This window comes from Hirundo rustica, chromosome 3 (genome assembly GCF_015227805.2).
Source record: "Hirundo rustica isolate bHirRus1 chromosome 3, bHirRus1.pri.v3, whole genome shotgun sequence".
Lineage (NCBI taxonomy): Eukaryota > Metazoa > Chordata > Aves > Passeriformes > Hirundinidae > Hirundo > Hirundo rustica.
The window spans coordinates 50,864,048-50,891,473 of NC_053452.1; the positions used below are offsets into that span (position 1 = coordinate 50,864,048).

General features: G+C 39.0%; 1 protein-coding gene across 21 annotated transcripts; it reads right to left on the reverse strand.

Annotated features, from left to right (window-relative positions):
* Positions 1 to 1,886: 1,886 nt before the first annotated feature.
* Positions 1,887 to 26,732, reverse strand: BCLAF1 (BCL2 associated transcription factor 1). 21 transcript variants are annotated; one of them, XM_040057451.1, is made up of 15 exons: positions 25,836 to 25,976; positions 20,948 to 21,086; positions 19,831 to 19,902; positions 18,756 to 18,843; positions 17,783 to 17,903; positions 16,022 to 16,927; positions 13,936 to 14,607; positions 13,656 to 13,825; positions 10,901 to 11,006; positions 9,914 to 9,998; positions 9,061 to 9,236; positions 7,746 to 7,926; positions 4,026 to 4,172; positions 2,321 to 2,530; positions 1,887 to 2,192 (listed from the first exon to the last, which is right to left on the reverse strand). In XM_040057451.1, the coding sequence occupies exons 5-15, from the start codon at positions 17,884 to 17,886 to the stop codon at positions 2,187 to 2,189; spliced, it is 2,763 nt and encodes a 920-aa protein (XP_039913385.1). In that variant the 5' UTR covers positions 17,887 to 17,903; positions 18,756 to 18,843; positions 19,831 to 19,902; positions 20,948 to 21,086; positions 25,836 to 25,976; the 3' UTR covers positions 1,887 to 2,186. The 21 variants fall into 21 exon arrangements, 19 of the variants coding, with proteins under 19 accessions (XP_039913385.1, XP_039913390.1, XP_039913382.1 ...); XM_040057456.1 differs by lacking the exons at positions 20,948 to 21,086; positions 25,836 to 25,976 and adding an exon at positions 26,601 to 26,732; XM_040057448.2 differs by lacking the exons at positions 18,756 to 18,843; positions 25,836 to 25,976 and adding an exon at positions 26,601 to 26,674.
* Positions 26,733 to 27,426: the final 694 nt, after the last annotated feature.

A 27,426-nucleotide genomic window follows, 5' to 3' on the forward strand; every position in this document is an offset into this window, starting at 1 on the left:
AATGTTTTTTCCTAGCACAGTGAAAATTCACTGTTCATGCTGAAAGACTAGTAAGTGCTGAAGAACTAGACTTGGATTAAAAAAGTCATCTTCAATCTCTTTGCTTCTTACAGATCTCTCACAGAGATACAGATTGCAGCTTGGATCTTTGACTACATTATCTCCAAATTTGAATTAATTTCTTCAAGGAAATGTTAGAGTCTGTGTTCTGTAATCAAATTACATTTCTCATAAACAACAATGAAATCAGGGATTCAAAAAACAAATTTTTATGATATAACCTCCAGACAAGTTTGTAGGATCAAATACCATTACCAAAGCAGTCTCTACCAGATCTCCTTGGACATTCAGCCGAAGTACAAAATTTAAATCTGCCTCATCTTACAGGAATTGTACCGCTTTATGACATGCACACCCTAACAATCCACTTTCAACTTCACATAAATTATACTAATTACCTGTTCTAAGGTCATGACAGCTCCAGTGTATCTTGACACTACTCAGTTTCATACTGATGCTTAATTTTACTTCATTAGGACAGACTTTGACCCTGATGCCAAGTTTGCTTTGTTCCCTTTTTTGCTTATTCTAATTCAATATATATGAAGTCTGAGTTTTGCTGAGAAGTCCAAAGAATACTCAGTTTATCATTTCAAACAGCTATTAAAAGAGGCACTGTACATGTAAAAGCAAATCTTGCAACAACAGTTTAGCTGGCCTAAACGTTTTAAAACATAAAGAAATTACTTTTTTTAACTGACTACTATTGAGAGGCAAGTATTATTCCTGTTTACCTTTCTATGCAGCTGCTGGCAAACTAGTATATCCTAAAATACAGTTTATTCAGCTACAAGTAAGGATTATTTTGTTTTAAAATAATCCTACTTTTAAGGACATTATGCCATTCAAAGGTGTGAATAACTATGTTTTTAACTCCACATAACACTAAGATTTAATTTATCTACAGCATTTTGAGAAAGTAATCTTGTATTAGAATGCCCTTGTTCTCCTAATTCAAGTATGTTACTGTTGTCCTTAACATTCTAGAGGTTAAGTGTGTACCTACCACTAAAACTAAGTATGAGGGTATGTTATTTTTGTCAAAACAAAAACAAAACAGAACAAAAACATCCCTTAACATCTGAACTTTGGCTACAAAAATTCTTGATGCACAATTACTAGAAATCAGTGTTGAAGAAAGTAAGATTAATTTCTCACACTTCTGGTATATACGAATTATCTTTACCAATTCAGGTTTTAACATATCTTGCTCTATTTTTTCAGGGATTTTGTGGTGTTTTGTTTTTTCTCTCCTCCCACCTGCTCCTGCCCTGCTCTCTCCTTTTAACTTAAAATGCTGTACACGTGATTTACTCACTCTTGCCAGATAACATACCCAGAGAGGCAAGCCCACAAAGAGAAATTAAAGAGGCAATTCTAACAAACTGCAAAAAGAAACTGCTAAAAAAGAAGCTAGATTGATACTGCCACCAATTTAACTTAAGTGTTCTGCTGATGACTAAGCTATCAAAGAATACACTTGAAACTCACTGTAGTCTGTATATGCATACATATTTCTTAGGCTACTAAAAAGAGTGATGATTTCACTGCTGAAGTAAAATTCTTGCTGCACCCTTGCAGGGTGGAATAAGAATCAGGTTTATCACTACGTAAATGTGATTCTCGTGAACTAACATACAATCAGCATTTTGCACAACTGTTTGTACTTATACTGTGACTGGGTAACCACCCTTAAATACAATTTTTATAAAAGGGAAACAGAGGAGTAGTGATTAGTTTATAAAAAATGCTGCTCCAAGATTTCAGGTGTGCAGAGCTGTAAGTTTACTTCAGAATAAAACACAGACATAGGGGAGAATCAAAACTTTTAGAGTTGTACTTGACCATATATTTGGACAAAGCAGAATTACACTGCATATAACAAACAGTAAAATTTCTTAAAAGTTGTTACAAATATTTTACTTTCTACCTGTACGATCATTAACATAGTTTACTATATCATGATTTTTTTCTAAAGGCTTAAAACAAAAACAATCTCTCTAAACTACTTTCCAACAGTAAAATTTAAGTAAAATGCTTACATTCATTTGACAACAAAAAAACATATTAAAAATGTTGTGTGGGTGGTGCAAGAGCCGCTCTTTCAGCTACAACTTTCTTCCAGGTTATTCCTGTGGAAAGAAAGAAAACAGTCTTGTTGTAAACTGTTAATAATTAAACTTGTGATCCCTACGTGCATCCAGTTACTTGGCATAGTGCAAGGTGAACTGTCTAGTCTGCAATTCATTGAACAATTTACCTTTTCCTCTTTGCGTCTGTCCTTTTCTTCATTATTCTCAATTGTCTCTTCCTCATCTTCCACAATCCCATCCCCTTGGTATTTGTCATGCGTCCACTTCGGACTGCTGCCTGACTTTTTGAAGTTAAAACGCCCTCTGCCACGCTGGAAAGTACCACGACCTCTTCCTCTTTTGGCCCAATAATCCACACCATCGTCTCTGTCATCATGCTACAGCAACACCAGAAAAAGAGTAAGGTTAGACACCTCTTAAATGTACCCCATACTGTTAGTACTCTATAGCAAATGTATAAAACAAAATAACTGTTAAAAAGTTCTCTTCAGATCTTAGTTATTCTTAAAAAGCATAATGCTATAACTAAAACCACAATAGATCCGTTTGAAGAGCCCTAATTCACTGTGGATCTACACAAATGTTAGTAAAAAAATCACTTGTCTGTTAACTCACACTCAGTCAGAATTTAGAATTACTAGTTTTGAGGGGAAAAATTTGTTACTTTAAAAGAAATTCTAGGAAAGTGCTAGGTTACTTCAGCACAGCGGGAGTTCTTTATACTTCATAAGCCCCACCTGCGTGACACTGGGCGAATTAAGTTCAAAGTCTTTAAATCTAACATTACCAAACAATAGTTGAGTTTCTCTGGTTAATAATCCTAAAGTGTGCTGTCTTGCTATCAAATACAGCCTTACATAGTCTGCTATGTTCTCACAATTATATTAAAAAAGTTTATATTTAGAACAGTGAGGTACATTTGCTTCAATATACTTCTTTTAACTTGTGATTTGGAAAGAAGTCTGAACTATTAAACATGTATCACACCCATATAACGCAGCTGAATTACACAGAAGTAGGGTGGCTATTTAATTTAAAATATTTTTAGAAATTCAATATTAATAGCTACAATTGATTGTTCTAATATCAGGAAAAAATTATCACGTCTGTTTACAGATCAGGAAAATTCAGGTATGTCTAGGAAGACAGAACTCCTTAAAGAAATATCTGAATTGTGATTGCATTATTTCTTAGTTACCTGTTAATATATTTGTGACAAGCTATAATGCTACAGGAGAAGGTCTCATCTTCATTACTTATCATTTTTCAATGATGAAACAATATCCCTCAAAGCTTGCACCGTTACGGAAGTAACTGGAGCAGAGGCCGTACATTTAGTGTACTGCACTACTTAGAAGTGGTTACATCAAGGGTCCTCCTTTCATAATCCAGATGGGAAAAAAGGCATCAAAACTGTGGTGATTTTCTTATGACTATCACACTACTCAGAGCAGAAAACTGCTCGTAACAGAGTCTGCCTATGTACATACACAAATACTGTCAACTTTTCCTGATCTTTCACTTCTGTAGACTTCCAGACCAATTTAAGACAAATCTCAAATGTCATACAGACGTAAATCTAGGAAAATACAGCACGAGCCTTTTTGGTTTACAGTTGAGTTTTAATAAATTTTGTCTGAACCTGCCTTCTTCCCCATTCCCTGATGAAATTTTTGGAGATAAATTCTATGTCAGGCCTCAGTTACTGCCAGCCTGCTGTAGAAAAATGAAAGATAAGCAGCCCAACCACTACAGCCACCCTGATACTCTCAGTTACTCTAGTCCCTGTCCATACATGCATGCTACTTCTACGCTTGTAGAAAGTTTGAAAAAACAAAAGCATGCATAAGACATCGAGTTCTCCACACCCACCAAGAAGTATTTCTTGCTTTTTGGGGTATATTCAGGATCCCATTCCTCTTCCTTCGGTCTCTTCTGAAAAGTAGTATTTGAGTTGCTGGGACCAGTATTTGTTCCAGCAAAGACTCCTCTGGCTCTTCCTCTGCCCCTAATTCGAAACTGATTAACCAAGATGTCATTTAATCCATTTACATAACACCACAAAGAGTTCAAGTTCTCTATTACTGAAAATACTTTCTGTGCTTAATTACAGTACCTGCAAGTGGAAAAACCATTTTCAAATTCACATACTACCTTAAGTAATATATTCAAGCATTCATTTTGAAATAATGATTCTATTAAACTTAATTGAAACACATTTGAGTTTCTTGGCATATGTTCACCCACAACCACTGAAAAGAAATTTGACTGCTAGTAAACCAGTGTGTTGGAACAAAAGGTCACAAGAAGCTTCTTAAGCTGTTCACAGACAAAAAGCAGGAGGAAAACTAGACTGAAACAGGGCCAAAACTGTCAGGAGAAAAGAAAGGTATTTATGGAGTCAATGGAATCTTCTATGAAAAGGTGATTCTGGAATACATACTAACAGTGCAGTTTTCAAAGGAGTATATCCACTGTGTGTTACTCAAGCATTTCAAACTGAGATTCAATAATGTATCTTAGGCCAAATTACAGTCCAAATGAGTAAATTCTTTACTCAGAAAAAAGTCAGTAATATGTACTGTGCAGAACAGCAATGCTTAAAGTGGTAAGAGTGTTTTAAATATTCTTTATAATGAATTGCTGGCGTTTTAAAATGCTAGGCTAGAAAGTCTCCCACCAAAAACCACCCTTAACTCAGAACACACTAAGTAGTAACGTATAGTTACCTCAGCATGTAAATACTTCGCTTGTAGAAAACATAAATGAGTTTATATGCTTCACCCAAGGGGAGAAGAAAAGGTTAGTTTGGGAAGATAAGACTGCTAAAAACTGCAGTTACTACAGAACACAATTTCCATAAGTAACCCACTTAAAAACACAACTGCATCTTCAGAGTAATAGTACAAAAACATGACAGGAAGCTAATTTATTTGTTAAAAATAAGCATGTTTCATAAACATAGATCAAAAATGTATATAATTAACAAATTCAAAAGCTTAAGTATAATGCATACTTGGTTCCACAAAGCTCCAAAACTTCTAATGCAGCATTTATGCTGGATAGATTTAAAAGTACTCTGAATTCAAACAGACTGTAAAACAATTTGTAGAAGGCTCATAAGACCTATCCAATACTCTGGAGGAAGAAATACCCAAAAATCCCAAACAAAAAATTGTTTGGAGAGTCATTTGGAAAGTGACAGACTAACTGTACGAGGGAGGAAATAAGACACACCTTCTTAAGGGAGGAAATAAGACACACTTTCTTTTATTTCCAACAGCTTTACAAAATTAGGCCACCAAAAAACATAACCTGGGGGGAGGGGCAGGGGGCAGACAGTACTATGACAGGATTAAAAAAGAGAAAAAAAAAAAAAGGTATCTGGTTTTCCTGGTATTCAGTCCTGTGATCAGATTCCCATTAAGAAAAACATCTACAGTTTTCCTCACCATTTTATTAATGCTTCCCCCTACCAGATCATCTTTCATGTAAAGAACTACAGGACAAAATCTACTATGGTGTTATCTTTATGGGCTTATTAGAAAGATCACCACAAAAAAGAGTATATTTTCTATGTAGAACTCACTTTAAACAGCGCTGCTACACAGAATTCTTGTAGATATGGATACTAATGACATTGCCATTGAAAAAATCTACTTATCCTTATTTCTGTGTCCACATTTCAAAACAATTCATGATGCTTATGTATGGGAAGTCTAGAATCCAACAGAATCATGTACCAGTTAAAAGTTAGTGAAAAACCTTTGCTGATTTAACATTCGCTTGCTAGGTAGGGGAGATGTTACATTCTCCAAGGTTTCCTGTTAGGAGAAGGATTCAAAACCAAAGCATTTTATTTACTCCAAAAGCCAATCTGTATTCACTGGAATGCAGCCACTATTAGCCTGTATTTACAAACACATTCCTACGCTACCTGGTCTGTTTTTTGCTACTATCCAAGACGTATCCCTAAAGAGGAGATCTGAGTCAGCCATTGGCCTATTTAGATTCACCTGCTCAGACACTTTGTTCCAAAAGCCTGTGCGTGACCACGTATACTGTCAGGGAACATTAACCTGTTACCACTGTATAGACCAAGTTGGTAGTCACTAGCGATTAGATGAGTAGAAATCTATTAACTTTTCCAGGTCCCATCTACCTCACTTGCACGTAAAGTAGCACCTCTTACACAATACAATCTGGTTTTATACAGCAAGAAGGCTTCAACAAATTACATGTCTTCTCCCACTAAATCTCCTTGAGAGGAGATGGTGTTTTAAGCTCCCTTTTGTTTAGCTTCTGTTTTGTTTGTACCATTGTCTTATATAGCTAGAAATTGTGCTGATAGTCATATTTGATGCCTACACCATCCAGAGATTTATATACTTATGCCACACAGTTCCATAGCATAACTATATAACAAAGTAAGAAGAAAGGAGGAAATGATGCACTTTTAATGTTAGAAATTTAGAACTTTGGATTTTCTTCTAGGTAGCTACAGTTCTTTAGATGGAAGATTTGAGCCTCAAGTGTTGGCATGTGCTACATGCATTTCAGACACCCTTATGTGTAGTTCCAAACATATTTCCTGCATGACTAAACGTTTATACTAAACAATGCACTTTAGCATTATTTGGTCTTAATTACAGGCTACATTAAGGAATTATTGTTGAAGTAGGAAATTACTCCTACTTATTAAGTAAAACAGTTTTTCCCAAACTACATAGAACTTGAACTTTGTGTGTTTAGCTGTGGTCTGGAGGTCTACTCTGCCGTGTTGTTCGGGGTGAGTGTGTGGTGTCTATTTGTGATGCTGGATTTTTTTTTTTTTTTTTTGGGTTGTATGGTGTTTTAAAGTACTCATCCGTTTCAAGGCCTCCTTTATTGATTCCTAGTTTTTCCAAATGCTTCTATATTCGCCAATTATATATCAATAATTACGTTAACATAGAATTAGGAAGTTTAAGATTTTTCTGAAGAATAGAGTGGTCAATATGCCACTTTCCAAATCACAATGCTTAAATACATTCTAGAGGTAGATCAATGAGCATTCATGCTCAGTGGCTAGTCGAAGCCAAAGAAACACAAAAATAACAAGTATACCATCTCCCCAACACAGCTGTTTCAAGTTTGACGTATATTTTTAACTATGTGCCATTACCTATTTAAAAAGTTGCAAGCCTTACACACAAAGGAGGGCAAAACCAAACCCAATGTGAGAGGGAAAAACAGAAGCTGCAGGGAGCTAAGAGGTATCAGGACCCAAGATTTAAAATTTACAGAACACTTAATTTTCAGATCCTGGAAGGAAATACCATTACAGAAAAGCAAGGAATAATCAAGAAATCCTGCTCCCCAGATCCTTATCCTAGGATCTCTAATGTCATGCTAATGCATATTTACATATCGTTTAACTGCTACCGGGGAGTGCTGGGGAAAAAAAAGCGACTCAGTATTTCAGGTTCAGTGTATCACATAAAGACATCTAGTCTAGCTTAACATCAATCACTACAACACTCCCTGATCTTCTTTGTTTCACTATTATCACTGGTGAAGTGTTCACAATTTGGGGGAAGAAGAAAAACTTACAAAGGTGCCTCTTGGCCTGTTGACGCCTGCAAAACCAGAGTATTCTTTTTGTTCATGGTGGGTTTTGAACTCTTCATCTCTTTCTTTCTTGCAATCCTTTTCTTCTCGAGAACTGGATGAGGAAGAAGATGGGGAGGAAGATGGGGAGGACCGAGCACGGTCTTGGTCTCTTTTTTGTTTACTGAAAAATAAAAAAATATACTATGTGCTATTTTAAACGTACTAGATAGTCTGTAACATGCTATACTAAACCGGGTCTCTATATTTTATGAGAAACTAACCCCCTTCTGGTTATAAAGTCACACGTTACATATTTGAGATATTAAGGCGAAGTGTATTTCCACTTTCCAGCCTCCTCTGACACATTTAAGTGCACTAAGTGCATATTATTGCTGGTGAGTTGGAAAGCAGCAGTCTGCAAACTGTAAAATACAACTTTTCTAGATTTTGATGCCATGAAGAGATGCTGTTACTTTTAAGATCTGCCTTTCTTCTGAGGCAGAAAAACAGATGGGGAAAAAGCCCTCAAGGTAAAGTTTTACAGTAGCTTGACACAGTTCAGTTTGCACACTGTTGAGAGGTATAGTATGGGCTTCCCTACATAGATGGTTGTAGGGAAATTAGCCAGTGGAAGAAAATGTGGATACCAAAGTCAAAGTAAATGGGAAACGAAGTGTAAGTAAAAATTCACTTTATATACAGTACAAAGCAGGGAGAAAAATTCCTACAGCAAAACTTCTAGTAACCCCATAGTGGTATTAACTTGACCCAGTTTACAAGATCTTAGCATTCTATTCAAACAAAGGTCATACCTGAAGTAACTCTTACCACTTCTACACAGTATCCACTGAGATATGCTAACATTTTTTCTTAAAACAGCCCACTGGCTTTAGACAAAATTAAAATAATTCCCCTTCTCACCCATGTTAAAACCTAAGTATCAGTAAAATTCTCATACTCTGGGTGTTATGAGTTGAAAAAGTGCGGAATCAAGCATAACGAACCAAAGTTCTTACACAAACTGTTTATAGAAATGTATTGCATTGAAGTCCAACCTCCTGATGTAGCCTGGATAATAGGACAGATTAATTTGTCATTTTTTTTTTCAGTGTTAGCTTGCTATTCCAAAGTTTTTGTCCTCATCCACCATAAGCCGTGTAAAAGACAGATAATACATATTTGCTGTAAAACAAATAATTTTAATTGTTTAAAATTAAATGTTCCATTATACATTGAAAATTGAAAGCAATTAAGCTTACAATTATAAAAGGCTAATTAGAAGCTAAAATCCTCTATAGGGACTACAAATATTTACCTGTCATCTTTGTAAGATTTGTAATCCTTGTAATCTTTTGGAGTTTTCTCCTGCTTTCTTGACCCACTGGATTCCCTGGAACCCTTTGAGTCTCCTCGCTCTTTACTTCGTTCTTTTCTACGTCGGTCAATGTCATGCCGAAGATCAGCAGAGTCACACCTTAATTTTTTATCTCCCTGTAAACAAATACATATTTTGCAACGCAATATTGAAATAAAACATCAAGACAATCTCAGTGAAAAGGCAAGCTATTCATCAATTAAAATTAAAAAAGACAGACTTTTCCTATTTTTCAACAAACTTCAGCACACAAATTGACTTTACCCTTTACATGCAATGGCTACATCTAAAAAAAGAATTTCACTTTCAAACGAGCACTCCCATCAAGCCAATTGGTGTCTAGTTTTTGATGGTACAGACCACAATACATAGTTTGAGCAGGTAATTTAGTATTCATTTCTTCTGGTGAGTTGTTTTTAAACAGAGCACAAGCACCTTTGCAGTTCAACCACATTACTCACTGACCATTTTGGTACTTCCCTCTGCCCCAAACCTATTCTTTGTCCTTGGGTAGCTTAGTGGGCAAGAAGCATGCAAGAAGAAAGGAAGCATGGCAGAAGACTTGCTCTTCTATACCGTGTTATTAATATAGCAAAAGCACGCTACATAAATCAGCTTCTCGGCAACAATTTTTACTCAAAGAAAAAAAATTCTAAATGCCATTTACTCTAAGTATAATAAATACGAACTATTTGTATTTTCATAGAGAAATCCAGAGATGAAGTTGAGATTTAAAATGAGACTAAGTTTAGTAACTTTAGAAGCACAGATAGGACATTTACTTAGAACCTACTTTTTGACCTTCTTCCTTAAAGACTCTCTCTTCACCTGTTAAACGGGTATGCTTCCTCAGGGTACTTGGAGAGATGTCAATCCTCCTAAATGTAAAATAAAACCAGTGTCTTGCCATACATGTACGTGACTGTTAACAGCCTCAGACATCTCATTTCAACAGAAAACTGACAAGGCATTTTTGCAGCAGAATAAACTTTTTGCATTATTAAACCTCACCATCAGAATACAGAAGCAACTAAAAATGAAAAACCACAGTTCTGTTCTGTGTGAAGTAAGCTAAAAACACAAATAAAGAAAACAGGCAGACTGATGTTTCACATTTTAAGTATAACCTGGAAGACAGAAAAAATGTTTAATGATTTATTTCAAAAGGACCAGTATCTGTAGCCAGTTGAAAGCCCACCCCCTCCAAGAAACCATCAGCACTAAGATAGTTTGCTGTAAAGTCAAAAATTCTTAACAAGAAAAATTGTGAAGTTAGATACTGTATCCTCACATGCAACACAAATATAGTACACTGCATCAAAAAACTAGGGCACATGATCCGACACTACATCTGCATGCCTACCTTCTTACCTTTTAGATTCTCTGATTTTTCAAAAAACTGCTGTAAATTAACACACACAAAAACTAAAGTAGTGTAAGATGGAACATTTCACACTGAAGAAGAAAGATGCATGTACAGGGCTTCTTTTCATCTTCAAGACATATGCCCCTCAATATTTGAGCACTGCATGTGTGAAAAGTAAATATATCCCAAATGAGATACAGAGGTAGAGAAGACATCTGTCACAAAACCACAGATGAAGCCAGACCTGACTCAGATGAGTTCTCCTTTACAGAAGGGTTGGGGTTTTTTTCCTTGTGTTCTCTAATTATACAAAGTACCTCATCCAGATTAGAAAAAGTTTTTTGGGTTCTCAAAAGAAATATTAGAAGATATTATCTGAAACAGAAAGCATCTGCATATGCAGTTAACATATACCTATGTATTTCTGGGCTCTTTTGTCGGGTGCAGTGGTCTTCAGTTGCTTTTTGATACGCAGTGAACCTCTCATTTAGGGTCATTCCAGCCGACTTGAAGTATTGCTCTGTTGGTTACAATAGGAAAAAAAAACTGTTTCATTAGTTTAATTCAAAGGACATGTATTTTTACTCTTGACAGAAAGGCAAGTAGCAGGCAAAACCCACAGTACTTTCAATTACTTTATCAAGACAAGCAAACGTGGTGCTTTCCCTATTTTTACACACTCTGTAACCCAAACAAAATAACAGCACACAGCATCATTGCAAGTCTACTCTGCCGTGACTGTATAACATCTAATTCAAGCATCGTTTACTGACTGGACTTGCTCATTTTCAGTGACATTTTCCTCTAATGATAAAGAGAAATTTCTTAAACTATTATTTTATACTTTGCCCACAAGAGAAAGTCCTGAATATTTGCAGCAAGTACACTTTACCATTCATCTCATCTTTAACTTAAAATAAGAACTAGTGAAAGCATTTAAGTAATGTATGCTTCAATAACTATAACAATGACCTAACAAGTTTTTTATTAAAGGAATACAATTTCTTGATTGGGTGATGATAAACAATACAATTAACACACCTATACATAAATTCATTTAAGCATCTGGCATCTTGGCAAACTCGACAATTCCTCTGACAAATTTTCTCCTTCCTTCAGAGACAGTTATAATTACCCACAGCAAAACTCAAGTTTTCAAACCAGCTCAACAAATGTGTTTAAATGTAATATAGAAATACATAAAGTCATGAGCTATGAAATGTTACATATGAAGCAAGCTATCTGCTTAACAGGTCAACATACATCTGTATCAACTTACCGCCCGGCATCCAGCATTTGTCTCATAACCAACCATTAAAACTTGAAACGGCCACTACAAGGGTAGTGCCTCAATCATAATTCCATCAAACACAGGAATTTGAGCTAGTAATTCTGTTTTTATGCCATTTTTGCCAGGAAGACAGAAGGTTCAACTTTGCCTGTTTGGCATCTGTATCTTTCAACAGCTATTTTACTTTTGTAACATGGATTTTGCCATTTCAAAACACATTCCAGGACCTAGTTACAATGAAAAAGAAAACATCACTGGGCATTTTCAGCTCTACATTAATAAAGAGCTGTTCAGACTGGTCGCATCACACCAATAATGAACATAACTTCAGATTGTCAAAAAAGTTACAAAAATTCTGATCACAGACCACAGTAAATCTGAAACTTAAAGAGATGTTCTGCTTTCAAAAACAACCGTAACAGTACATATTCTAGTTACCTGACCTGACAGGCTGTTAAATTTATCAGATATTCAACATACAAAAATTTACAGAAAAAGTCCGTTCTGTGGTCAACATGTGAGAGTTCCCCATGTACTATTTTCACCTACAGTTACATATGGACCATATAAGCAAAAATTTACAGAAGCTCTCACTGGATTGAGTCTTACATTTCTTTATATATCAATAAATAGGTACATTCACAACTAATCATTATACACTAAACAGATATAATTTTTTAACTAGTAATTTTTTTAACTGATACTTTATCACAGTCCATTATTGTTGATTATTACTTTGTAAGTAATTCAATACGAAGGAAATAATTTGGCCTTAGTAATCTGAATTATGTCAACAAAATTAGATTTTTAACTGAACTTCAGCACATATTTCTAGCACACAAATCTCAGCAATTTTAGAAGCTAACAAACCTTAAAAACAATGCTTACAGATAGGTTCACTGAAACTGGTACCTAATAAAGCATTTCTACTTTACCCTTTACTGTGATGATACAGCAAAATTAATTTCACCAGCTTTGTATTATCTCAGTTACATTTAAGACAACACTCCAGTGAAATAAAGCAAATGCTATAGAAAAAAAGCATTTAAAGAACACTCCAGACATCCCCAGGGGATTTTAGTAATTATCTATTTTCCCATCAAAAAACTTCAGGGGATATATGACCTAAGTGCAATATATCTACTTTGATGGTCCAGTTTTGGATTTCAGTGATTTTGTGGGGGGGACTTTTGCTGTGCTTGGTTTGCTAAGGGTTCTTCTTGGTGTCTACAGAAAATAGCCACTACTGCTATATCAGAAAATAACTAGTGTACAACTCATTTAATGGAGGTTTATTTAGCCACTGCCAAGTTTCTGTAAGTGAAATTCCTGAAAATACTGTCATATAAGAATAAAACATTGTGACCATGAACTTTACTACCATTTAAAATACAATTTTTCTTAGATCTTACTGAGAGAAAAAAAACAAAAACCTTCTAATACAAATCTGGAAATGACCTCTAGGGTGCTCCAAAAGACATGTCATTGTATTTACAGTCCAAAGATATCTGTCAACCCACACTGCAACATCTAATATAAAATTTTATCTTAGACTCATTAAAATAAAATTAGAAAAACTGACCAGGGTAGTATGTTTAGAGTACACTGCAGAAATTCAAACTTTCTATCCTACCTAGGCTCAAAATTATCCAGAAACATAGAATGCCTGCTATTATACTCTACATTGCTTGTGGATTTTTTGTCCTAGTTTGAGTGGCTATTATTTTTCTAATTATTTTCATGCATACCTCAACAGGAAGAAAGCATGGCTAAATCACAACATTAGAAGAAGCCTGAAATCCTCCTGTACTAGAAACAGCAAACAGACTTAAATTAACTTGCCAGACACATGTCTGGTACAACCACCTAAATACATACCTTTGACATGGTGAACCAAGGACACAATGTGCTGAATAAATGACTCTGATGTGCTTTTGCTGGCCTGTGGCAACTTAATGTGGTCAAAGATGGATCGGAACTCTTGCTCCTTCTTGACGGAATGGACAAGTGTGCTAGCAAGCAGCCTGTCTTTAGTCAAGGAAGCAGGTCTAAAATGCAACAACAACAAGAGACACACAAAAAGAAACCACCAGTTTAAATAAATACGAACAACACTGCAGGCAGGTGGAGAACCACACTGTAAAGTGGAATAATTTACCTATTGGAATCATCAAGAGGTACTGGTGCCATTTTGAGCTTAACTTCAGGACGATGGGAGTCACTGGCTATCATTTTGATCCTAAGTGGGCTCTCCTCTCTGAAGGTGGATTTTTCTCTCGCATCCAGATTCTTGTGTAGAGGAGGACTGTAATCAAAGAGTTCTTTGAGCTTTTCAGACTTTACCTGCTCAGGTGACTGAGTTTCTTTCTTCATCATTAGTCTCTCAGAATTCTTGTCTTCTTCCTTGTGCTTATCTTTTGTTGCACTAGGCCTTTCCACTACATAGCCAGTCTCTTTAAGCTTATAACTTTTCTCATCTCTAAATCCATCGCTCTCTCTATTGCCCTTGATTGATATTTTAGATTTGTATTTGGTTCCTTCCTCCTCAGCATTCCGGTGAGATGCAGTAGGAAAATTTTTACCCTGATCTGCCAGGACAGATTTTCTGAACTGTCTGTAATCCTCTGTCTCCTCTGTGTCCTCCCCTTCAGAGTCATTAAACTTTTCCTTCCCAGTCTCTTTATCAATGAAAAAATCTAAAGTTTCCTGTTCCTCCCATTCCCTTTCTCCCTCTGTCCTCCCTTTTTCTGATCCTCTCTCCTTCTGGGCCTCCTTCTCCCTGGTATTACCCCTATCAAGCAGGTAAACTCTAGACTCTTCATCTGTGTACCTGTGGATAGCAAAGAAGAGACTGGTAACTCTGGATTGCATTCATTCCAGTTCACTAGCATTCCTCTTTTGTGTCAATTCCACACCAAGAAGATGAAAATACATTCCTCTGAGCAATTAACTTTAGCATGCAATGCCTGGTGCACCATTAACACTGTATCCACTGTCATCTGCGCACTGATGGAGGCATCTGAAGAATACAATGCCTTTCTGTAGAATGCCTAGAAATTTACTTGCTTGCTTTCTTAACCAGTAGCCAGTTTCACATTGTCTTACACTAGTTACTGTTTCCATCAAATTCACATGGTTTGAAAATTCAGACCACATTTCATTTTTGCACCTCTTTTACTGAAAGAGTTGAAGTAGTAGCATAAAAAAAGTGGATTCTTTTCAAGATCCTGCACATTACTAATATAATTCCACAATCTGGCACAGGTTTAGTGCATTCATTATACTGCGTACAAGCAGGGAACCTTTAGAAGGCAGCACTCCTAAACACAGAAACACACCAATTAATTATTTCAGCCACTGCCTTATCTGTAGGCTATGTTTACACAGGTTCTAATATGTTCACCAACTCCAACACATCTAATCCAAGAGAAGTTGTATTTTTGATCTCCTAAGCAGTAATTTTTTTTCATAATAAATCACTGATTACACAAATTAACCTAAAAGCCTACAATCAAGCCTATATAGCATAGTCACAACTTTTCTCTCTAACTCGTTTTGTAAGAAATCCACTGAAACACCAGTCACATTAGAAAGGAACAGTCTAATGCCAGTAAGACTTTTAAAACTTTCAAATATTACTACAATGTCAAACTTTTTAAGAACAAATTGAAGAATTTTACATTCATTGGAACACTGAACTTCCTTCACATCAACAGCATTATATTCTAGAATACCAACACCTACCCTCTTTGATAAGCAATTCATGACAAAGTTTTCACATTGCACCACACAATCAGCAATTGATGTTGTTTATGTCAACATAAAGAAATTATTGCACATCGACATTTTTAGGCTTCCAGAATATTTGCATTTCAAACTACACAAAGCATTAAACTTTTGAAATACCTGAACAGAGTTCACTATCAAGCCAGAAAGCCTGATCTACTATGTTTCAATTAAGATTTTTCTTAATAGTAAAAAAATTGAGTACAAGATAATAAACCATAGAGGAAAAGCACAAATCAATTCTTCCTCAAGGATACACGTCCCTGTCTCTACTAGCTAACATTCCAGGCTTTGAAGCATCCTAGCAGGAAAAGGCATATGTATCTTTCAAGCCCAATTCCAACCACACTAGTATTACTAGCGTTCCATAATGGATTTTCCAAGTAACGGTGATGATCTTGACTAAACCCTAACAACATTTTTAAGAGGCAACAGTAGGCTTTTAACTTGGTTCTTACCTTTTCATAAACTTTCCACCTTTTGCAGCTTCCTGTTCGCCACCCTCAGGATAAAACGACCGCCCTCGAGCCTCCTCACGGGGGGCACTCTGTGATGGGATTGTCTTTGCAGGGCTTCTCCTCGAAGGGATATGGTGCAATGGGCTATTCTGAGAAGGACTATAGCGGCTAGAACCATTTCCAAGAGAACCAGAGCCAGATCTCTCAGGACTATGCTGAATGGAATGGGAATGCTGAGGTGTGTCCTTTGCTGAGTGGGCTGTGCTAAGCAGAGGGGCATCAGAGCAAGATGAACTCTGACTGGGTGGGGTGGCAATAGAAGGACTATGAGGTGACCTTGGACTGTTATCGTAAGCTGAAAGGCCAGGCCATATGTCGCCAGAAGCTGCTGATGATTTGTTAAAATCGTCAAGAGACTCTGATGGGTCATGTTCAAATGTATCTTTCTGTTCATCTTGTGATTTATTTTTCAAGGGACTTTCTTGCAGAGGAGCCCCTTCCGTTTTCTTTGCCTGCTTTTCCAGAGATGCGCGTCTTTTGGAAGAGACGGGTGATTTGCTGTATGGGGATGAAGAACGAGATGAAGAGGACCTCGGGGACCTGGAAGATCTGTAAGATCGACGAGACCTGCTCCGGGACCTCTGGGAAGACACAGACCTTCGTTTTGGACTTCTGGAACGTGAGCGGCCACGCCTAGGGCTTCTGGAGTGTCTTCGGTTCCAGACAGGCCTGTAACCTCCGCGATGGTATCTACCACCTCCTCCTTGGTAATACCCTCTACCTCTTCCTCTGTAACCATAGGGACGTCTCATTCCTCTATTATTTCTGTAATCTCTGCGATAATCTCTAGAATAAATGCGATCTCTGCTCCGAGATCGGGAATATGTCCTTGAACGAGACCTAGAACTAAAATTAGAAAGCAAACATCAACATTTAACAATGGAAAATACTGAAAAAATAATTTTAAAGAAGTGCCTTAAGATAAAATGCTAGATTTCTTAAAATGCAGTCAGAATGTTAAAGAATGCAGACTCCTGGTCTTAAAGTAACTTCTACAATCTCTCTTTATTTATTACTTCTGTGATATATTAATTATAAGAAACACATCTATATTGCTAAGGACTGTCAAACTTGGCATCACATGATTAAGACACTACCAGCCTCAGCGGCCTCCCCAGCCATATTATTAGAGATTATCACCACTCTGGAACACGGCATTCAGTTTCTCAGCCACCACGGTTCACAGCAGGGAACAGGGAGTGACATGATCCCCAGTTTAATATGCCAGCCTGTGGATGGCAGCAGCTGAGGCAGTAAACATTCAATTGACCCACGTCTCTTAAGGGAGATGGTAATGTTCACTCGTAAAATGAGGAAAACACTGGAGGCAACTGAGAAGACAAGATACAGCAAAGCTGATCTACTGAAGCCTTAAGTTACTTGATATGAAAAGCTTAATGAGAAGTAACAAATTACAGGGAAAGAGACTGGATGAAGAAAACAGCATGCAAAGGGGAAGGGAAGAATCAAATGGGCCAAAAATCATGAAGAACCATTAGCATTCTGAAGTTATCTTGAGATAGAGGAAAAGGGGAAAAAAAATTAAACAGAAATTACACTCAAAGCATAGTTTACCTACTGCCTAAAATGAAACAGGATCCCAGGCTCACTTTTGTCACAGCATCATGCAAGTGAAAAACATTTTCCGGACAAAAACTAATACAGCAAATCACCTTTTCACGCAGTTAGACAACAACCTACCTGTACCTCTTTTTTCTTGAATGTGATCGGGATCTTGACCTAGAGCTGGACTGAGATCTGGACTTCGATCTTGATGAATGCGATCTAGAATTAGATCGACCCATTTTTGCCAGCAGACCTACTGCTTCCCAAAAAGAAAAGCAATGAGAGGAGAGGGGAAAAAAAGGAAGCAACCATTTAGCATCCATGTTAATGAACAAAATTTGCATCTACTAAAATGACACTATTAGAAAGCAGTATAGCATTTGCTAAACAAAAGATCTTTGGAGACAATGTAAATATATTTACTAGTAAAATTAAAAGTTTAACCACATTTTAAAGAATTTAACATAGCTGCAGTGCACACACTTCCTCTAAAAACATGAAGTGTAACAGTAAAAGGTTTTTTCCAGATTCAACTGCACAAAGATCCTGTAGGAGGAAGCAGCAGAAAACGAAACATTTCTGCAAATTAAAGCAATAATAATACAACTCTGGACATCTTAATATACTGTAACAAAATTCTAGCTACTGTGTAGTTTATAGCTCCCTTGCATTTCCAATGCACTGTTCCTTCTCCAGGAGGAGCTCTACAATGCACCTATTGCATGAGCAAAGAAAAAGTCCTGAAGTACTTGGTCCAGCAGCTGTTAGTTTGACCCACAAGCATTACTCCTTTTAACCACATGTACTAAAGCGCATCACTCTGATCCAAATTTCCACACTCAAAATGCCCATCCTGCATCTTCTGAGATTAACTTTGCTTTTTATCCTACATGTAAAATGCACAGCCAATTTAAAGATTTTAACAATAAGTTAAACAATATGTTTTGCAACAAGATTCAACACACTTCAGCACAAATTAAGCTATGAAAACTACAACTGACTATAAATCAATGAGAACTGAAAGTAATTCATAATAAACCATCATTTCTTCTTACGTACAGTTATAATAGATATTCAGAATTAGTGCTAACCAGAAAAAAATACACACCTTTTCCTTTTCGGATCAGTGGCTAAAAATCCCCAATTTAATTAATAAAAACTCTGACCCATTACCATTTTCTTTTGAAATTGCCCAGCTTTAAAAAAAAAAAAAAAAAAAAGTATCACATTAGACAACCTGAATACAAGCTATGAACAAGCAACTACACATTTTCAGGCCTTTGAATTCTGTTTTAATTATTATTAAACAGAAATGGAAAAAACCAAACATTTACCTCTTATATTGCAAACAGGCTTTAAAGCCTAAAATTACTGTATCATAAATATTACACAACAAGCACTTTCTTATAGAATCTCTCGTTACCTGGGTGGTATTTCAATTATGTAAAGACAAAAACAACACCAGAGTTTAATTTAAAGTTAACAAAATTACAGAGACTTTAGACACATCTAAATGAACCCAAAAGAGAAAAGCAGACCAACTTTTCTCCTATCAACTAGTCCCTCCTGCCCCCATTTGTTCCATGACTTTCCCCACAAGAGTTTGCATGGCCTAAGTAAGACATGTAAACTCATCTGAAACTAGCCCAGCAAAAAATGTAACTTAAACCAGTCTTCCATGTATCTCAGAAAAAAAAATATTTACCTTGGCAAAGAAGAGTATGTTGAATGCTCTGTTTTTACTGGCTCCTTCCACCAAAAAGCAAATTTGAAAAACCTATACACTGAAGATATTTTCTAATTCATTGAGTTCAATTAAACTTATAGAAAATGGCTTGTAATCTCTTAGGATCAATACTTACAGGCAATGTAAATTTAGACCTATAAAACTTTTTAAGATACACCAAATTTCCAACAGTGACAGAAAACAATACCTGATTTTTTTTTCTGTTACAAGTAATTATCAAACCAAACATCAGATGCCTAATGTTTAAAATATAACTCAATCTCAGTTTTAAATTATTTGTGTTCTATGTAGGGCAAGTACAGTTCATCTTTGCAACACAGTTTTATACACTGTGGCTTCTTACTGCAAGCATAAAATTTAGGAAAACAAAAGAAGATTTAATTTTTGATAGCTGAGTTCAATCAAAATATTTAGAAAGGACTTAAGCTAAACTTACCTCAAACTGTTAGTTGGTGCCAATGAAGAAATTATTTCAAAACTGTATTTGTGCTTTCAGCAATACTGATCCCTATAGAACAAGAAGTGAGACTGTCAAAGACATGAACATCTGCTAAAAGGCAGCACCTTTTTGCTTAAACGGGCTCAAACATTAATCTGTTTCTCATGAAAAGACAACACGTAAGAAATAGCAAATTTACTCTCGGACTCAGTGATGCTGCACACTAAGACTGGAGCAGCTCACGAGCCAGCCACTGGCAAGCGGCAAATCCTACTCCCTTCCATATGTGATCACTACTTCCTCAGCCCTGGTTGTGTAACACATTATCCTCACCCTCACACAGTCCTGACAGCCTTCAGGTCCTCCAGTGACCAGCTCTTGATACCTACAAACCACTTCCATTTAACTAGGTTATCCAAGTGGCTTAATAAAGGGCCAAACTGAGCTGGATTATGGGAGCAAGTAATAGCATGCAGCCAGAAAGAGGGGAGGCAAAAAAGGACAGTGGCAAACTATTAGACCAGTTTGAGCTCTAGCACACAGCTCTGCACTTCACTAGAGCTATCTTACTAGGAAAAAAAAAAAAAAAAAAAGGGATGAGAACCAGGCCAACGGTGAAAGCTTTATCTTTAGGTTTCTCTTGCAATATTTACAGAAGAAATACTCTACTATAACTTCTTGTTTAAAATGCATACATATATGATTTCACCTAAAAAGCCAACATCTTCAAGAACTAGCTCTTTTACAGTTATGCAGAAAGGAAACGTACCTGTCATAACAAAACCAGACTCAAATGTACGAATTTTTCACTAGCCTCAGTTTTTAATTACCTCCAAGCCTTTAAGACCATGAACATTTGCAGTCTGACTCAACATTAAGCACACTTTTCAATTCCACTCAAGCAACAAAACAAGAATTTTATCCCAGTTCACTACAGACAGGCTGTATCTCCAGAAATTCTGCAGCTCAACAATTCAAGTAATTAAATCTAAAGGCATAAGACATTGACCGCTCCTACAGGACACTTCCACACTTCTTCATAGGTGTTTTCTTCATCTAAAAGAAGAAATGTAGCATTTGTGCTCATAAACACTGCTTTCAAAAGTCCACTTACCATTCACTAGTAGTGACCAAGATATTTCCAATTTCTACAAAATATATGCTTTATTAAGATTAAGTTTTTACTTCTCATCATCAGCAAGCATGAGTCTCTGAAGGAGCACAGTAGTGTATCGGACCATTTCAGATTTTGTCTAGACAAAAGGCGAGATGGTATTAGCCAGTAAAGGGTAACGAAGGCATTCAGAAGACTAGTACAGAAAAAGCAATACAAACTTCAAGTTCAGGCTGAGATTTTAAATGAATACTTAAATAATCTATATTTCTGACTTAAACTGGTGTTAGCTGAAACCCCAAATCCTAATTTAGACAAGTCTTTAGATCCTGGGGATACAGAACAAGGTAGTTACCTCACTTTGAAAACATCCAAGTAGAAGACAAGATCCTAAATTACTCTAACTCAAACTCTGGTAGTCATTTCTGCAGTCTTAGAAATCTTTTCTAGCAACTGGCAAAGGTGAACAGTACCCATACTTCTCTGTTTTTAAACAACACATTAACTATACCACATCCAACCCTGACAGCTAAAACACATCTGCAACCCTTTTGCCATTTAAGTTTTTAAAGCAGAGTACAGATATAATTTTTTTAAATAACACTGAATAAAAAACCTTAACTACTGAATAAAACACATTAAACTATTTGCAGCTTTTGCTTCCATTTAATTGTAATAGGCAAAACCTTGACACACAACACCAACTTATCCAAACAACACTCATACTTAGGAAAAGAAGTGAAAAGACTATGCAGCTGAGGTTTCTTTGGTCTGTGTAAATATTCTCACAATATGCAAGAATCTAAAATTTTATTAACCTTTACTAAAGCTCATTTAGAAAAGAACTGTGGTAGTACCAGGAGTATGTGGGAAAACAGCTGTCTGTGACAGTCAGCTCCTACATGCTGCACACCTTCACAGAAAAAGGACCCATTCCTCAGAGCGCCACAGCTACGACATTCTGGTTCTCAGAAGCAAATGAAATCACCCACAGCCTCTTCCTGCCCACGGCCAGGCTGGAGCGGCTACACCAGGTCAAGTATGGGCACAGTAAAGGCAATGAAAGAGATCCTAAGCACCATTTGTTGCTCTCTCAAAAGACACCCACATCCAGCCAAAGGCGTCATCAACAATGTGACACAAGGTGTTCACCACTATCACCCAGCATTTTTAAAAGAGGACCGTGACTGCTAGAAACATGGTCTGTGTCTGAAACACCAGGGCTCGAATACATAAAATTCTTTTCCCCTCAAGCTTCTTTTCCCCTTGCTTTCCACCCTAAATAATTGAAAGGAGACGCCTGGTTCTCAATCATTTCACTGCCATGTTAAAAAAATCTGGATTTTACAAAGGCAGCTGCTGCAGCTCCACACAATAAGGTGGCTCTGCTAGTTTAAAGAAACAGTCCCATCTCTCCTATCCTGTGTCTCCTCACATTCCTGATGATGTCTCCTATGCCAGTCTAAGTATTTCTGCACCCACATACCAGATCACTTTCAATACAACCTTTTTTTTTTTTTTAATATGGTTCATTACACAGCCCACGAACACTTGGGCCAACACAGGGAAATTGAAATAGCAGCAGGGCAGGACTGCTTCTTTTGGCAGCACCACAAACTTCGAGCTTCCCTGAAAACAGCTTGGCATATCATTCAGAAGCAACAAACTTGGTGGTATTTAAGCTTTTTAACAGCAATTGCAAGCAGCCTTAAAAATAAAAAACAAAACACAACCCCCCCCCCAATGAACAAAAAACCCCACCAAAATAAACACATGCATATAAAGTCAAAATAACCAAACATACCCAAATAACCAAGACAACACTGAGTCCACAACAGTTTTCCCAAAATTGGCTAGTCCACCATCTTTCAGTTATTGAATCACATTCAGAAAAGTTTGTTAACAAAGAAAACGACAGGACCTTTGGGTGTCTTCAATCTATCTTGGCCAGCAAGTGCGACCATCAAGCAAAAGCAAGACATACAAGAGAATCAGGCTTATCCCACCACAAGCAACACAATAAGAAGTGAGATTGTCAGCATTTGCTATGTTTATAAAAAAAATAAAAAGGATGAGGAAAATGGTATCCAATTCTTTTTATATAGTATTTTTAGGAGTCTTCACTACACTGCCAATGTTGGAGTTTTCTCAGAGTACACAGACTACATTAAACACACATCTATAGCCATTTTACAAGTTACAAGTTATACATCACATATAACTAAGACATTTTAGGACAGTTATACCCACTTATACTATCAAAACACTGATTCCTCTTAGATCCATTTTTTTAGCTACCCTTCATTTATAGCTATGTAGTACTCTGTATTTCTCTTGCTTAAACATTACTTGAGCACTGTCAGGTAGATTTAAATCAAAACCTTGTTTAAGTAATTCACAGGCTGCTGCCAACACGCATTTTCATTCAGAGATTCAGGCCTCAAAAGACGGGACGATTATACAACCATGACAACACAAAAGGGGATAGGACAGTCTTCACAAAATTCCACTGAATTTGTAATAGTTTCTCATACTACACCCACTGAAATAAAGGAAGTCAGTCTTAATGAAGCAACACTGTAAGTCACATATTCAGTGCTCGTACATCTGCTGTGCTTTCTTATCCACTCTCTACCTCCCCCCTCCTTTTTGTTTTTAATGTCCAAAACTGTAGCAGTGGCACTTCACGCATAAGAACAGAATGCATTTCACAGCCACTTAAACCCATCCTACTTGGATCATTGGTGACTTAGAAGTCCTACAAATACTAAAATTCCATGGCAAATTTGCCCAAACTATCTTGTTACGTACAAATAATTTCCTCCATTTCACATGCTGGAAATGTAATGGAAACGGTAAAACGTACAAAGGGCTTTCCCCGCCTCCAATTCATCAATTTCTATACAGAAAGTAACACAAAATATTTGTAAATTAAGTCAAAACCCAGCATCCTAGTAACAGCAAAATCACCTCTGCAAAACCGTCATATGATTGTTAGCTGTCTTTTATGTAATACTACTGGCAAACAAAAACCATGCTTCTCCTCTAACTAAAAAAAACCAAAGAAACCAAAGTGACTGAGAAACGTGCCCATACACAAAAAGGAATTAGCATGCTTTTAGACACATACTGTTTCGGACAGCCTTTGTTATTTTCGTGCCTCTGTTTTACACACCGTGTTTTCATAGGCCCTTACACCGTGGTTTCCCCAGTCTCTGCTATGAGCTACACGAATTGCTGCCGCAGAAAAGGCAATCTTCCCGCCCTCGTTTGTTCCAAGACTGACATCCTCAGAGGTGCTTGGTGGGCTGCAGCAGTGATCCGTAAGAAAACTGCTCTGGACAAAAGCTGCCTTTTCAGGCACATCACCTCCCAGATCCCATTTACCACAAAGCTGCACGAGGCCAGTGCCAGCACAATGAGCAAGCAAGCAAGCAAGGCTCTTTTACAAAATACCTTTGGGAGAATCTCTCACACAGACAAACAGAGCACTTTGTTCAGTAGCTTCCTTCACCTTCCTCCACTACCTGTAAACAAACCTCAAATGCTCTCTGTCATTCCACAAACCCCTACAGCACTATCTCTCCTTGACAACAGCCAGCCTGAATGTAATCCATCCAAATATCTGAACCCTAGCTCCAAACAGCTCCCTGCTGATTTTTTCTAGATTCCTACAACCACTTCAAGTTTTCTGCACCCTCAATGCCACCAGGCCCTTTCTTCACGGTACGTGCTCCTACCTCCAGCCCCCGGATTCTGTCAGCCACAGCCCTCACCTGAGACGTTGCTCCCCACAAGCTTGCCCGCTAAAGCCTTGCTCAGGAGAGAGGCACTCTAGCTCCAAGCACCAATATATGTAACACACCGAACCTCATCTGGCCATTCAGCACAGCCTGTCTTTCAATATCAAAAGTGATGAGTGGGAGGATGCAATTCTTACTCTCCCTGCCACAAGATGCATGCCTGGAGCACATCTCAGTAGCAGAGCCTTTCCTCATTTTCCCCACTTTTGTCCAAAGCAACATGATTATCAGAGAGGAGAACGAGGAGGAGGGAGGAGAGGAGCAGCTAGACAGCATTTTCCTCCAACTCCACGCTGTTTAACCAATCCCTCCCACACCAAGAACAACTATTCTAAGTCATATTTTTATATATTTGCGTTGCTTAAGCAGCGACTACTCGCAGAGTCAAGAGCACCTTTGTTTTGCATGCCTTCGAGGACAAAACTTTGATTTCCGAGATAAACAAGTGATGGGTTGCACTGACTACGTACATAATCAACATGACATACAAAACAAGAATCTGATTTTCACAGAATTAAAGGAAAAAAGTAGGGGATTTAAAAGCAAAGGGGAAATAACGGGAGTGATCTTGCAATGGTTGCATAGTACAGTACAATCAAGAATGGGAACACAATAGTCCCTTTCAGCAAGAGGTATAAAACCCACTGCGGTCCCTCACGGGGTTTTGCGGGCATCTGCAATCAGGGCAGGAAAGGCGCAGGGAGGCGTGGGGTACTTCAGGCACAAGAGCCTGAAGCCCAGCCATGCCCGAAGGGAAGTTCCTTCAACGACCGTAAAGGCTGATCCAACACCGGGAAGCATCCTTTTCTCCGTTTCCCTCGTCAGTGTCACACCCACAAGGATAATGGGGAAATTTAACACTCCCGTAACCAGCTTCGTACAACCACATCCCCTCGGGCCTTCCTGCCTCCCTCAGGGAAGTCCACAGCAAGAGGCCGCGCGCACCCGGGGCGGAAGCCCAACGGGGCCGGCCGGCCGCCCATTCGCACACACCCCTACACCCCCATCCCGCCAGGTTTCCAGGAGCCGCGGAACAGCTCCAAGGCAGCTCCGCTGCCACCTCCCACCGCCCCTTCCCCTTCTACCTTCGCTTTCCGCGGCGCCGGGAGAAACGGCACCGGCTCGGTCCGGCTCCCGCGGAGAGCGGTGGCCCGCGTCAGGGCGGTGACGGCGACCGCCCGTTCCCGTCCCGCAGCCGGTCGGCTGGCGCGGGATAATCGGGATAATCGGGATAATGGCTGCGGAGCGCCGAGGTCACGCGGCGGGGGAAGGCGGGACGGCGCGGCGCGCGAGCACCGCGCGCTCGGGGGGGGCGGGGCCGGGCTGCCCCCCCTCAGCCTCCCCCCGCCATCTTTCCCCCAACCAGGGACCACCGCCCCGCCAAAGCTCCACGCAGCTCCTTTACTTCCACCCTTCCCTCACCTGGCGGGCGGAACTCCCGTCAGCCCTGCTCCCTTATGGCAACCGGGCGGCCATTTTCCGTCTCGCCGGAGGAAGAGACGTGAAGCCCGCGGGGAAAAGCAAAAACCACGGGGGGAGGGGGGAGGGGGGCGCGGGGGGCTGCTGCCGCCGAAGCGTCACTTCCGGTCTGGGCGGGAAAGCGCCAACCCCGCGCTCAAAGCCTGAGCGCCATCTTGGATTCGGGTACCCGTCCGCAAGCAAGATGGCGACTGGCGGCCGCCCGCCCCCGCCGAGCCGTGTCCCTGCCCCACGCCCAGGGGCTCCGTGTCCCGCCCGCCGCGGTGCCCGCCTCTCCCCGCAGCGCCGCGGCTATCAGCCGTTGCCTTGTATCCTCTCGTTCCCCGACTGGAGGCGAGAGCGCAGGGTCCCCGCGGCCGTTGCCTGGTTACCTGTTGGGCGGGGTGCGCATCCATGCACCGCTCGGAAGGGGCTGTGTGCGGGGCGCGGCGCGGCGCAGGCAGCGGCTCGGCATCCAGCGGCCCTGGCGGCCGGTGCTCCGCACACCGGCAGCGAGATGGCGGTGCCGCGGCGCTTTACTGCAGCACCTTTTGCAGCAGGCGGGCGGCCGTCGCTTGGTTGCGGTGCAGCAGCGCCACGTTCGGGGAAAGCACGCCCGAGAGGTTTCTGTACCGCCAAAAAGGTGCGGCCGAGGGCTGCGAGTGAGCAGCCTTTGATGCACGAAGAGGTGTGTGTACGCTGGCCAAGTCCTACAATTAACAGAATCACAGAGTATTTTGAATTGGAAGGGACCCATTTCGAGTCCAGCTCTTTGCCTCAAGAATCACACCATTTTCTTCAGGGCATTAATGAGCAATAATTCTGCGTTTCTTGAATCTCACACAGCTGATTTATTTTTTGAAAGGCTACTGTCTATTGTTTTGGGGGCAAGAATAAAACAACCTGCGAACAACAAACAAACAAATAAATAAATAAGTATGCCAGGAAGGGAAACGCATATGTCATTTTAATATGAGTTTTGTAAATTCTGGGGACCATGCCTTAGAGGCAGCCAAAAGCAACTGATGGAAGAAAAAGGTATGGAAGATTAGAAGCAGACATAATCTCCAATTGCTGGTTTGCTGTTCCACGTGTGGGGAGAGTGAATGCACTGGTTAGATCTATTTTTTGTGGCTATTAAATTTTTCAAAATGTAGCCTTCTATGGAGGCAGGAACCAATGAGTAGTTTGTGCTGAAATAAAAACAGTGTGGTTAAC